The sequence below is a fragment of the Nipponia nippon genome, unplaced genomic scaffold, assembly GCF_047370975.1.
Source record: "Nipponia nippon isolate SJK-2023a ecotype South Korea unplaced genomic scaffold, ASM4737097v1 scaffold_16, whole genome shotgun sequence".
NCBI classification, from domain to species: domain Eukaryota; kingdom Metazoa; phylum Chordata; class Aves; order Pelecaniformes; family Threskiornithidae; genus Nipponia; species Nipponia nippon.
Window position 1 is genome coordinate 2166383 of NW_028262332.1, and position 14322 is coordinate 2180704.

At 46.3% G+C, this 14322-nt stretch overlaps 1 protein-coding gene across 9 annotated transcripts in view; it reads left to right on the forward strand.

Annotated features, from left to right (window-relative positions):
• Nucleotides 1–14322, forward strand: part of LOC104022261 (discoidin domain-containing receptor 2) — a 61050-nt gene that overhangs the window by 37175 nt on the left and 9553 nt on the right. For 8 of the 9 annotated variants that reach the window (XM_087753198.1, XM_087753204.1, XM_087753199.1 and 5 more), the window contains 8 exons: nt 2783–2930; nt 3140–3245; nt 5985–6171; nt 9514–9760; nt 10793–10885; nt 11400–11557; nt 11768–11963; nt 13172–13416. In XM_087753198.1, the coding sequence (XP_087609324.1) occupies nt 2783–2930; nt 3140–3245; nt 5985–6171; nt 9514–9760; nt 10793–10885; nt 11400–11557; nt 11768–11963; nt 13172–13416 (1380 nt within the window). Of the gene's footprint in view, nt 1–1228; nt 2636–2782; nt 2931–3139; nt 3246–5984; nt 6172–9513; nt 9761–10792; nt 10886–11399; nt 11558–11767; nt 11964–13171; nt 13417–14322 lie in introns of those variants that run through there. The other variant, XM_087753206.1, reaches the window with a different exon arrangement.

Sequence of the window (14322 nt, forward strand, 5' to 3'; positions counted from 1 at the left end):
GAGTTATATCAGAATTCAATTGGTTACACGTCCACAAGCAGCTAAATCCTTTTTTGTCTCCCACCCCAGTCCTGTGCAGAGCAGTGTTCTCGGGCACTCAGGACTGTGTTAGTGTCAGGTGTTACGATATAGTATGGGTTAATTTTTGCAAGATCTCCCTCTTAGGCCATAATAAGGTAATGAGCATATATTCAGCTTTGTATGAAGCTATAATTTGAGCCACCCTCTATTCTATTCTGTATATGTGGAAGTCCGCATATATTCTGTCAGTGTGTGTACCTGTTCCCCATCACATGAGACCAAAAAGTTTTTCTTTCCTGGTATCCTTAGAGAAGATGCTTCTGGTCCTCTGCTCCTGCTGTTCTGGACATGACATACACAACGGGGTGCAATTCCTGCTCTTTCAGCTCTTCTGTAAAATGACCTTCCCTAAAACGTATTTTTTCAGAATGTGTCACCAGTATCCATTAGTGAATCCATATTTCAAAAGCACTGCTGTCTGGTCAAATAATTTGGTAAAAAAGTAAAGTCATTCAAGCCTTGGCATAAGGTGCAGATAGAGATGCAAGATCCTAATCTACTTATTTGTATGCATTAGGAAGGCCTCTTCCAGTCCTGCAGTTGATAGATTCCCAGTTGCTGAGATTTCAGAGTGTGACTGTGTGAGCCCATCTTGGCATCTCTCTGTCCAAGGAGATCACATGAATGGTTTCAGGAGAGGGGAAAACAAACAAACAAACCCAATAAAACCCACCAAACCCAAAACCAACCCTTCGTGGTGCTGTTAAGTTTCAGGTCTCACAGGATGTTGCATCATCAGATATGTAGCGCATGTTGCTCTTCACCAGGAAAGTCATCTCCAGCTCTGATTTGCTCAGTGAAGGCAGAGTCAGGTTGCTGTCCCCTTGTCTCTGACACCAGTTGAGGGTGGTGCTCTCCATTGGCACTGATGTTGCAGGGTGCGGCACTGCTGAGTCCTGGTCTCTCATCAGCTTCTGGGATCAGCCATTTACAGTTGTTTTCCAGCAGCACCACTTCATTTCTGATGTTGTTGGGAACATTGATTGGCATCAGTAGCAGCCAGGACTGGAAACTGGTGCTGAGTTTGTTCCACACACAGTTGAGCGCTTTGGCTTTTTTGGCCCTGAGAAACCGAGTGTGCTCAATAGCAGCAACCCCACCTTGTGGAGGTGCTACGCAAAGTGCATCTTCTCTTCTGCTTCTCAGATGTCCATACAGGACAGGCAAAAATCTTCCAATACAGAGCTGGTGCAAAGGTACCTTTTTCTGAAGGGGATGGCTGAAGGTTTTTTTCTTCTTATTCTGTCCGTGTAGGACTTTCTGGCTTGACATATCTGCCACCCCCAAGATTCCCCAACAAACGGTCAACTCCAGAGGCTCTGTTCAACTCCTGTAAGAAGACGTGGGGTATTCTGCCATGTGTTGTCTTCTCTTAGGTTTTATCTCCTGTCAACAAGGTCTTGTGGAGCCAGCTTAGATGGCTTCCAGGTCTCCTGTCTTAATCCATCTGACAGCTGAAAGGGTTAATCGCTGTCACTTGGTTCCTGAAGTCAAGGTTTGTTTGTGTGTCCCTGCTTCATTGGATGAAGTCATGGGTGTTTCTCCTAGGAAGCAGGATCTTAGGAGACTGCAAGTTAAAAGCCTGTTGAGGAGCTGAAGAGGAGGAAGCGAGCTTACTTTTTGCTTTCCTTCTGTTTTCTTTGGTCAGCTCCTGGGACTGTGCACCTTTGTAGAGCTGTCCAACCAGGTGCAGGAAACTGTTTCTCGGCTATCCTGGTGCGGTCCAGAAGACCACCAGATGTGACTGGCTCTTTTTCCAGGAGATACAGTCTTCTGAGTGGCTTCCTTTTGTGGTACAATAAGGTCTTTCACTTCTCAGTGGACTCTCCAGCCACTTTTACTCCCTGGAGATCTTCCCTGCTGCCATGAAGAGGAAGCCACCTTTCTGCTCCCTCATAGGCATCCCTTATCTTTTAAATTGCTTGTACATCAACAATTGCAATCCATGTGCTCTTTTGAGTAACCTCAGTCTCTGATTCATCCTTCTCGCCAATAACATCTTTGAACAGGAGCCCTCACACTTACAATTTGAACTTTTGATATCAAAAATGTTCTTATTCTGTTTCCATAGCTCCATACCCTTTCAAAAAAAATCTCTTAGGCACTTTTGTCCACTGTTCCCAGAACCGTATTGAAACTGAGGGGAAGGGGAGGGCGAAAGTCCTTGCCGCATCAGACTGCACTTCAGCAGGATGGGGTGGCTGTGGCAATGCTGAACACTTCAGTTCAAGACATCTGCTATGCAGCTGCTTGCACCTTCATCCCCCAAACACTGCAGCACCCCTGGACTTTTGTTGGCTCATAGAAAAAGGATATCGGCACCCTTCACCAGGTAACTAGTGATGAGGGCCAGTGCTCAGTTACCTGCTGATAGAGTGTACATGGAGACTCACTTGAAGAGAGGTTACGTACTAGTAACTGGAGCTCTCTGCAACATAGTCCACATGTACATTCATCTCCCGCTTGCCTTTCTCCTCTCCCTCAGAGTACTGCCTGCTGTGGGTCTGCAGTGGACAGGAGGTGAAATGGCAGCACCCTGTAAGCCATGTACCAGGTAGGAGGGGGGGGCAGCAGCAGCTAATCCTCTGCAGACACTGCATGGGAAAGCTCCCCAGTCTCAAACACTAGGGTACAAGTACACCACTGTTCATATTAACTGCACAACAGGGAGAAGTTACTGATAAGGAACTCTCTTCTCCAGGTGATCCAAGGCAACATCGATACTTACGACGTGGTCTTGAAAGATCTTCGGCCACCCATCATTGCACGTTTTATCCGGGTGATTCCTGTGACGGAGATGCCAATGACTGTCTGTATGAGGGTGGAGCTCTATGGCTGTGTCTGGTATGGTAAGTAGCAATTTCCATGCCTGTCACTGGAAAGTAGTCCTTATACAATGCTCTCTGGGACTCACCTGCGTCCCGACGTATGCAGAGGGAATCCCAGGCCCACGGAACTGCTTCTGTTGGTCCACATCATAAATAAAAGGATCATATGGACAGAGATGATGGAAGGCTGCTGCTGCTGTATTTCTGAGGTATATGGCCTTCTTTTTTAGATGGTTTGGCATCCTATAGCATCCCTGAAGGAGGGACAATAGCGGCTCCTGGCTTCCCCATCGTTTATCTGAATGACTCGACCTATGATGGCTACCAGGAGCGCAGGTGGGAGAAGTCGTCCTGTTCTCTCTCGGTCACTGTGCAAATTATCTCTTCTTTCCTACTTACCCTGTCACTAGTATCTTGTATCCCAAACACTTCTTTGAGACTTCCAGAGCTGCAAGCTAGCCTGCTAGTTCTCCAAAGCATCGTGTCTTCATTGTTCCAGGTCCTTTGGTGACATGTTGTTAGTTGCTCTTTTAAAGGAGGGCATGGGCTCAGGGTCCATCAGATTCATTTCCTCCAGCTGACAAAGGCTGGCAGGAAAGAAATAAATTTTTTGTTATTGGAAGTTGTTCCTTCTCTTTAAAGAGAAGAGTGTGTCCTTCTACAGCTAAGTGCTGTCTTTGTTCATAGCTTCCATCTTTACATGATGTGATGACACAGTCCTGATGTGTCCGACTGCCTTACAGCCCTCGTTGCTCGTGGTCTCTAATTGTGACCATATTCATTGCACTGATTCCTTTGTTGGTTCAGGTATAGCCCTAAGCAGCTGTTGATACTGCAGATCATAAGGTGCTACTACTCTTCTGTTGCCCCAGATTGGAGTGGGAGAGCCGGCTGGACCTTCTACCTGCGCAGTCCCAGTGTCCCTGGAGCAGATGAAGGTCCTTCCCCTCTTCATTGCCTTTGTTGCTTCTGGAGTTTGATATCTGAAATGCATTCTCTAGCAGACTGCATCTTAAACTGTTGCAGGAGGTCTCCAGGGTAAACTGGGCATCCGAGAAAGTGCGCAACACCTGAACGCTAGGCCTGCACTTGATACCTGTGAGCTTTTGGACAGATTGGAGATATTGTTTTTGAAAACAAAGCTCTGATGGACTTGAAACAACTTGGAAAACTGCATCACTCCCTGTGAGAAGCTCCAGGTCAGCAGAGGCACCACTGCCAATGTGGTAGGAGAGGAAGGTGGCTGATTACTCACTGTAAAGATTTCTTGGGTATGATGCTTTTCCAATTTGGAATCAAAAAGCCTAAAGTAACTGGATTTTGACAGCTCATTACAAGGTCTGTTAATTTTTCGCATCACTGAGATTAGTTAGCTAGGGTGGCATGTTAGCGACATTTTGAGGTGTCTCTGGTTTACCAGAGATTGATGCTCATGGAAGGAGAGCTCATTATGAGTCTGTATCTGAAATGTTAAATAACTGCCTGAACTTTCACACATTTAGTGCGACCGCTTTCTTTGCTATAAATACAGATTTGAGTGTGTTTCAATGGCTTGAAACCTCAGAAAAGTTCGGGCATGGGTATCCTCTTGAGGTGGCACATCGCTGCCTGTGCAGGAATGTGCCTAATAAGTGATCTGACAGTGTCTTTTCAGTGACCTGGTGTCATCCATTGACTTAAAGTGCTTTTATTATGTGTCCTGTTTCAGTTGTCATTAACTTCCTGAAAATTTTTGCTGTTGCCTATAATTTTTTTATGTTTAGAGAGGATTTTTATAAATGTATTTGTGTATTATCCCACTGGAGGTTCAAGTAAGGGCTTGGAAAGTGCATTCTTCATGCTTGTAGGCTGTTGCAAGATATCAAGTAACAATGTCTTCATATGTTGATGTCTGATGCTTTCAAGCTGCATTGATATAGTAGGGATTGGATATTAAAAAAAAAAAAAAGAAAAGGGGGGGTTGTGTGCAGAAAGATGTAGGTGTTGCACTTGGCTGTCCCGCACTAATGTGGGAAGCTGGGTTTGCTGGGGAGGGTCAGGGAGCTACAGCTGCAGGCGCAGGACCCAGCGTGCTAAGCAAGGAGGCTTTCAAACTGCGTAACCTCTGGGTCCCGTGCCTGACTGGCCTGGGAGCAGGGCTCTGCCTCTTCCAGCTGCTAGTCCTGTTTTAGAGTGCAAAGGCGTGCATACCTGTGCAAATCCTACCGACAGGAGGGCTCAGCTGGAATGGACGTGGAGACCTTTGGTGTATGCAGCAGCCGCCCAGCCCAGGTTAGGGAGACTGCCTAGAGGCAGCTGAATGAAACGGGTCCAGGGAGCAAGTTCGGGCACTAATAGAGCTGAACTGTTTGCACTTTCCCTGCTGTAGGACAAGGGACACGGCAGGGATGGCTCCCAGAAGGCAGGTGGGTCAGGAATGTACCACATCTGGCATCTTCTACTCTGGGACAGTGTTGGAAAACTGTATAGTGGGCTCTGCACTCTTGGATAGGAGGTGGAATGAGGCAGGGTCCTGGGTGAAGAGTCTGATCAGCCTTGGAAACAGAGCTGATAACGCTCTCTTGCACAAGGAGCGATGCCAGGAATAATCCCAGTTAGAACTGGCTGTGGCTGGGTGAGCTGCCCGTGGTCTCACTGCTTTCTTTCCTGCTTTTCTGTGCCTCCCTTGCAAAACTTTCACCACTGGTTCCCCCAGGGCAGGATGGAGCAGTGTTCCTCCATGCAGCTCCATGGTGAAACGCTGCAATTAAAGCTCTGTTTGGAGAGCATACAGTGTCGTTTTCTGCAGTCTGTTTTCGTTCTCAAGAGACTCTGCTTGTAGCTTGGCTTTGCTGTCAGCGCTTGATATAAATGCAAAAACTTGTATGTTTTCCCAAGCAGGAAGAGGTTTTAAAAGCCCAGCCTGAACAAAATAAAGGTGATGTTGCATAAGAACGGGGAATGAGTTCTTGTCCAGGATGGGTTAAGAATAAACAAACTAATGTTTTTCCTGGAACCAGTTGAAGGACCCGTGTGCTTTCACATCTGAGCACTCCCAGCTGGTATTCTGCCTAACTGTTGGTTCTTTCTTGCTAGGCACTTGTATGGCGGTCTGGGCCAGCTGACGGATGGTGTGCTAGGACTGGACGATTTCACGCAGAGCCACCAGTACCGTGTGTGGCCAGGCTATGACTATGTTGGCTGGAAGAACGAGAGCTTCAGCACAGGCTCTGTTGAAATGGAATTCCAGTTTGACCGACCACGGAACTTCACCTCCATGAAGGTAGTCAGCGTTGTGCCTCTCCAGCAGCCTGGGGCAGGCTTTGGGTCTGGGTGCTTCCACGTTACCCCTTTGGATCCTCTTCCCAAAGCAGGAGGATATAAGGTGCCCAACAGCAAAGCCCACCAGAGGCAGAATTTTAGCAGGAAATGTCCCAAGTTTGCCAAGGTAGAAAGGTGGAGCAGGGGAGCACTTGTCTTCCCAGACCTCAGACACACTCCTTTCAGTATTTGGCTTAAAGGAATAAAAAGCAGACACATCAAGCAGTGGTTAGGCAGCCCCTGTTGGCAACCGAGATGGATTTAGGATGTAGGCTGCTTACTGTCTAGGGCCCACCTGACCCTTGAGGTAAAGGAATGTGGTTGTGCTTCCGTTTTGACCAAAAATTTCTTTGGATGCCTCAGTCTGTGCTTGTGCTGTGGGAAATTACTTAAACACACAGGAAAAGGATGAGCTGAACTTTTGGAGTCTGTAGTAAACAGCAGGATTTTTTAAAAAGGATTCGTGGCTTTTCTTGTAGAGATTTCAAATGAAGGAGAACCCACCACATCCTTAAGTAAATTGTTTTGGTGGTTACTTACCCTAGTTTTATTTTGTCTATTTTTAACTTGCAACCATTGGCTCTTAGCCTGCTTTCACTGGCAAAAATAAGAGTCCTGCCTTCTCAGAAATTTTCCTGCTTCTACACTGTGATTAAACCACTCTCTTAATCTTTGTTTTAGTAAACTAAGTTGGCTGAACTTCTCAATGCCTTCCCCGTGAGATCCAGGGTCATTTTTGTAGCTATCTTCCAATCCGTCCTTTCTTTGACAGTACTCTTCTGGAGGTGAAGACACTGGCACTTGGAGGTACAGAAACTGGCACTGGGTGCAGGCTTTCCATCAAACTGCCTAAAAGAATGGTACCAATTTCCTGCTTGTGGACAATTCTTTGTTTATGAATCTTATGATCATATTAGTTGTCCTAGCCAATGGATAGGAAGCCAGTGTTCATTAAGACTTCGGTATCATGCTAAAAGTCAGCTCAAAGTTATTAGTGTCCAGGATAAAAGTCCAGTATAGAAAGCATTGCTTACATTTTGGTTTTGGGTTTACTACCCTGAAATGAGTCAGTCCTGAAAACCTGTTCAGTTCAGATTATTTGAGGAAACTCTGATTTCCACCCCCCCACCACCATTTAATTTATTTTATTGCTAGTGATTCTGCTGTCTTTTTCAGATCACTGAAAAAGGTAACAAATAACCTTGAGCTAGGAATCCACTCCTGCTAGAAAAACACCTACAGAAGAATGATTTGTGCCTTAAAATTTGTAAGAGTTACTAGCAGAAAATTTTTAGTCAAATTAATATCATGAGTTCATACTATGCTAATTGGAGTCAGATGTTTTAATGAGTAAATCAAATGCCTTATAAAAATCTGTCAGGTAAACACAGCCATCCTGATCAACCAAACACATAAGCTTGTACAAATAGATACTTCATTTAGTATTTCATTATAAAGCTGTACTGATTAGCATAAATTATTCTTCATTCTTTAGTGAATGTTGCCTCTTTCAGCTTTGCATTTATTTTGTACAGGCAAGGTGATCTGTAAATACTTTTTTTGTATCTTCATACCTGTTAGCTTTATTCCAGTTTTCTGAGCTACCCCAGTATCCAAGAAAGTATTAAAAATAAATGTTAGCAAATATTGCAACTGCATTGCAAATTACTTAGGCTTGCATATTATAAAATTGGGCATTAGTAGGTGGTGGTTGGAATAGAAAGCGTCTCTGTATCAGTCCAAGATGCGAACATATCCAACTCCTGTCCAAATATGGCACAAATTGTATGTTGCGGGCGTCAGGCTTTCCTGCCTTGGTATGGATGACCATATCTCCTTATTGAATAACGTTGTCTAAGCTTCATCTGTTCCTAATTATATGCAAATACACTTCTTTTGTCTTGTTACTGCTCATCAGGCCTGTCGTCCTCATTAGTGCTTCACTGCTATTCACTGCAAGACCTCGCAGAGGCCAAGCAATTAATAGGGTTCAAAGCTGCACTTAGTTTGGAAACTGTTGTTGTTGTCACAGTTCCTAATACTCCACAGTCATTAAGAAGTAATTTCTAGAGTTGCTAGGGAAAGACGGACCACCATGGCTGTGAAAATGGAGGAGACTGAGGGATGCTGAAGACTTTAGGGGTCACCTTATTCCTTCTGGTTCCTGGTCACTGGCCACGGTGCCGAGATACTGTGGTCCAGATCTTCAGGACTGCATGGCAGAACTTAGTGTCATGTTTGTTTGATTAAAAAGGCGCAGGGTGAGATTTGCATTGAAGACAGACAGTGGAACAGTGTAAAGGATCCTTACAAGCCTCGTCCCTCTTTGCGAAGCCTGCTTCCTTGGAAGTGCTAGAGGCCTGGCAGGGTGCCAGGTGTTTGGTGTTGATGGGTCTGCAGTGCCGCAACCCAGGGAGATGGAGATGTCCCTTTTATGCTGGAGCCTCCTGGTTTGGGTGCAGCCCAGGAGCAGGAAGGGAGAAAGTTGCTACCAGCTGTCGGGAGCGTAAATCAAACCTCCCAAATACGGAGGTGTGAAGTCAGCCTGGAAGCAGTTTGTGAACCGCTTAGTCTGAAAGCGGACTCTGTGGAGCCATAACTCAGAGATGAGAGAGGATGCCTTTGTTTTAGTGAGGTGTTAGCTTGGCAGCATAGTGATTGCAGTTTAAATTCTGGCGTCATCAGCTAAACCAGTGGTGCCACTGCAGCGGGGACAACCTGATGATGAGCCACCAGGAGAGGCTGATGGATGCAGGCTTACATGATGGTTTTCTTAAAACTTAGACCCTTGGTTGTCTTCAAGGTGCAACCACAGCAGAAGAGCTGCTGTGTCAGGGAAATACCTTCTTGAGCTTGTACCTTTTTTTTTTTTAATTAAGAAATTAGTTTAAACTGCAGATGCTGAAGGCTATCTAAAAAAGGCTAGAGCCCAGGTGTGGTTTTTCTTTCTCCTCAGGATATATGTTAAAGGAGGATTGGTCCATGAGGCTTTAGATTAGTACAGGGTTTGTTGGATTGATTTTTATATGGGCCTTTTGAAGACCCTGCCAAAATTTGACCACTAATGTAGCTTTTGCATGTAAAGTTAGGAGCTATTTCAGAATTGCTTTTTGCACAAATGTTCTCATTGCACACTACGAGTGGATGAAGCTATACTGGAGCAAGTCACTCATTCTGGGTTAGGAGTATTCATACAGGAAGGTATTAGAAACAGAAAATCTTCATGAATAGGAAATCCCTGAGGCTTGATTTAGGTTTCAGTAAATCTTCTGCTTGTCTGATTGATCTGTTCTCTTCTTCCTAGGTGCATTGTAACAACATGTTTTCCAAGGGGGTGAAGATCTTCCAGAAGGTGGAGTGTCTGTTCAAACCACGCCTGATTGCAGACTGGGAGTCTGAACCTGTTGGAGTGGCAACTGTCTTAGATGACAAAAATCCCAGCGCTAGGTTTGTGACTGTCCCCCTCAATCAGCGCGTAGGTAAAGCCATACTTTGCCGCTTCTACTTTGCTGACACCTGGATGATGATGAGCGAGATTTCCTTCCAGTCAGGTGAGTATTCCTGCAGTCAAGCAGATCTGGCGAAGCAGAGAGCAAAAGAGATGGTGTGAAGGTGCAGGACGTGGGGTTAACAGGAGTGTAGGGTACTGTGGGGCTACACGATAGGAAGGAGGACGTAGTAGAAGCACTGAGAGGGTTGGAAGGGCTACGCAGGGCCAGAAAGGTCCAGTCTACAGTGGATTCTTTTCAGGCTGATACTGATGCATGTGTGCAGAAGCACAACCAGGGCAACCAAAAACTGGACTAAAAAAAGAGCATTTCTTCTTTTTGAGAGAGTTGCCTGCTGCTTATGGGGTTTATTTTTACTTCTCTTTACCAAGTATTTCGTTATGAATAATTTAAGTGTATCTACAGATGATCAAGTTAGCAGATTATGAAAAATAAGAGGCTGACATTTTTTTTTCTCAAGTCTTAAGTATGACACAGAAGTCAGTGCCATGAGGTGCTTTAAAGGCTCTAGAAGGGAATGGACAAGAGTCCTGGAGAAAACCACCAGCACTGACAGTGAAATGATCTGGCTTATAGCTTCCTACTCAAAGGTCCCTAATTTGCTATAGTGAGAGGACATTCCTGGGGAAGGAGTGCTCTGATTGCAGCTTGCTGCTTATCTTGCTGATAGCAGCCCCTCCTGGCTACCCTCTGTCACATGTGGCACTAGGCAGACTCTTGATATCTAGCCTGGGATGGCAATTCTTATAATCATGCTAAAATGGGGGGGAAAAAAAAAAAGCTCTTGCTCCAGTCCCCTGTGTCTGGCCAAGCTCAGGGGAGCATCCTGCACACACTGACGGTTTGCCGTGGTCAGGACGTACGTGCTGCTCAACGCAGCCGCTCATTTCTGTAGGTGTGCTGGGAAGTGCTGAGTGAGCAGGTGTCTCTGCTCATGTTGTTCATGCCCTGCTGCATGGGGCTCGGCCCAGTCCTGCTTGGGAAGGCAGGAGTGGTGGTTGGGATTGCACTCACCCTGGCCGCTGGCCGGAGCAGGGAGGTTGTTGGACTGACACCTTTCCTTCCCTTCCACAGACATGGAGAGCGTGAATCCTAATTTTGTTACGGCAGCCACAAGCACAACGGATCTCCTGGAAACGGAGTGCAACGTTACTGAGGGGACCTGGGGTAAGGACTTTTGTCACTTAGCCATGCCAAGGGCTCAAGTGTTGGGCGATTTCACAGTAACATCCTAGTTAACATGGTCTCTCCCTCCGTTCCTGGAGATCCAGGTATGGCCTGCTTATTGCCCTCATGCACAGGGCTGCATCTTACCATCCTCTGAGCCTCAGCTATTTCTGCTTCCCTCAGCTGGCCGAGGCTGCCTCAGAGCGAGTGGGCTGAAGGCATACGTGCAGCCAGTGAAACTCTGAGAACTGTCTGCTCTAATGTGGATCCATCGCAGGAATCTGTTCCAATGCTAAGAACAGTCTTTGATTGCAGAAGTCCTCTGCACAATTCTTAGCTGCGAGCCTCCAAAATGAGAATTTCTGATAAGAGCAAAATGTGAACACAGCTAATGTTAATGCTCAGGAGGCTGCCTAAGATCTTTTCTGTACCAGACTGTAGGAAGTGAGCCAGCACAGATAACAACCTGTGCTTTGTTAACTCCAGATTCTTCTTCATTCCTCTGTGATTGCAGAAACCACATCTTCTGTAACCAGCACCTGGATAGGAGAGAAAGCGGATGACTCCAATACCTCCATCCTCGTGGGCTGCCTTGTGGCTATTATTCTTCTGCTCCTGATGATTATAATCATAATTCTTTGGAAGCAATATGTTCAAAAAAGGTTGGAAAAGGTAATACAATGGGGCTATTCTGCAGACACAAGTTCAATACTAAGCATTAACCCTAATGAGCTCAGAATTATGTGGAATAATTCTCCCCTCCTCACAGCAGGGGAGGATGCCAGCCCTGTCCAAGGTCTTACTGGGAATTGCTGCGGTTGCAGCCAATATGTTACTTAACAACTGAGCATCACCTCAGTAGTTTTTTTTTCTCTTTTGCAGGCCCCACGTCGGATCCTGGAGGAGGATGCCACAGTTCGCCTCTCCTTCTACAGCTACACCATTGCCAACAACCAAACCCAGATCCACCAGTCAAATCCCACCTATGAACGTGCTTTCCCACTGGATTTGGAATATCACCAGCCAGCTACGCTGCTCCAAAAGCTTCCAGAACTCTCCCAAAGTGCAGAGGATTCAGGTAATGTAATCGTCAGTCTCCAGAAGTTACGCATTTATTCTTTTATTATTTCTCTCAGATTTTAGAATGTGCCACTTCTCAGTGTCTAAGTAATCTCCTCTGACTCCTATGCAATACCGTATTAACCCAGGGACCCACAACAATATTCTGGAGCTCAGAAACTTTTTAGTGTGTAACTTTGGCAGATGGAGCACCAGCCCCACTAGAGGGTGATGGCCTTTTATTGTTCTCTTTGAAGACTGTGTTCATACATTAGCCAGGTCATCTTGCAGGAGCTGGTTTTCGCAATCACAGTAATCGCACATCGTTTGTCTCATCAGCCCCTTGGCAGTGGAGTCGCTACCTGCAGCACTCCTGGGCTGTCCAGACTGGCTGGTGGAGAAGACCTTTGGCACCTTGTCCTGCAGCAATGTTGAAATTCCCTTAGAAAAAGCAGAGGGAAATGCAGCAGTGAATTGTCAGTGGTGCCCTGGCTTCCAGCCCTGGGGAGCTTTTGGATGCACGCAGAAGGGAACGTTTCCAACAGTGTTTTGTACTCGGTGATGGCAGTGCTGATTAGTGAATGGAAGGGCAGCGCTGCGTTCCTCAAGCACCAACAAGTTGCTAAGATCCAGCACTATACTACACAGGGAGACTGATTTAGATTGAGTCAGGATGTGAATTTGAAGCAGAACAAAAGTTCTGTGTAACACTGACCATACAGGGAGTTAATTATAAAGAGTTATGCCATGATATTTGTGTGACTAAACTGTAAGAGGTAGCATAGCATGCTAACAGATCACATGGAAAATGGAGACCCTAATCAGTTCTTGTTGCAGAAGCGAATCCAGAGCAAGTTTGATGTTGCAAAGAGGGGAACAGATCATATTTAGGATGAATCAGAAACAGGAAATCACTTTAGACTCATGCCTCCTCCTCTAGCAAGAATTTTAGCTCTCATGACTGGATAGAGAGGCAGCTGCTTAACACGAATTCACTGGCACCTCACAGGTATTCTGGTGTCTGCAGAAATGTGTCTTGCTCTGGTTTAAGCCCTGGTTAAAATAAAGGAGAGTCTTCCATCTGGGTGTACCTTGGTACAAGGTGGTAGGCATGCAGCTAGGCTGAATTCCCAGAGGTCTGCAGGATCCAGAGGAGTGGAAGCCAGGCCATACTGGTTTTAAGGGAGTGAGTGTGTCTGACTCCACCTCTCTTTGGTTTCCTCTTAGTGTGCAGTGGGGACTATGCTGAGCCTGACCTGACCAAGTCCACGCCTCACCAAGGCTTTCAGAACAATGTTCCTCACTATGCCGAAACAGATATCGTCCACCTGCAAGGCGTGACTGGCAACAACATGTATGCAGTCCCAGCCCTCACTGTGGATTCACTTACCAAGAAGGACATCTCAGTGGGTGAATTCCCACGGCAGCAGCTGCGACTCAAGGAAAAGCTGGGAGAAGGACAGTTTGGAGAGGTACAGCCATTCTCTTCCACACTTCCTCCAACAGAAAGGAGATGCTTGGCACAGTGAAGCTTGTGAGCTGCCTCTCTGGCGCTGCTTCATATTGGGGGGCTGAGGGACCTGGATACCAGGATTTTATTTAATACATGTCTTTGCTGTTGGGGAAAGCTGATGATAGGCTTCAGAGAGTCCCGTTCTGAACCTGTGAGGCTGCTGCTTGGTACCACATGAGTCTTGTCTCAACAGATGAGCTTCGTGAATTTTTTTGTTCGCTGTCTGTATCCCCTTCTCTGACTCTATACAAAAGGCCTGGGAATGTGAGTTCAGACTGTTTCACAATCTTCCACGGATATCTCAAACATGCGATGGCTGTCACCCACCTTTAGGCACGTGAGTTTGAAAAGTCTAGCAGTGACTCCAGCCAAGACAGATCGATCCTAGCTGTAAAAAGAGCTTTCACATTAACAGGTGGAGTTTCTGGTGGAGCTCTGCACGCTGGCCCAAGGAAAGGCAGGCATTTCCCAAGCCCTCTGGTGCCCTCACATATTCTCTAGCATTGCTGCTTGCTCAAGCCCCGGTTTGTGTCAGAAGCCTCCGGCAGCATGATACATACATCTGGCATCTGCCACGCTTTCTCTTTACCCCTTGAGCTCCTTTCAAGCTGTGAATGGCTTCACCTCGCCTTGTCTGTTCTCCCTGCTTCATTGCCACACTGTCCTTAGTTCCATACTGAGCAGGTCTTCCCCTCTCCTGCTCCCACTCTTCCACTGTCTCTTTTTTCTTCCCAGCTTTTGCTCACTCAGCCTTAAATTCTACCTGTCTGCTACATTTTGGCAAAGCACAGCCCTTTACTGGCTGCTTCCTCCTCTATGCTGTGCCCGTCTTTATAGTTCCTCCCGTTGCACAGCGCACCTTCCC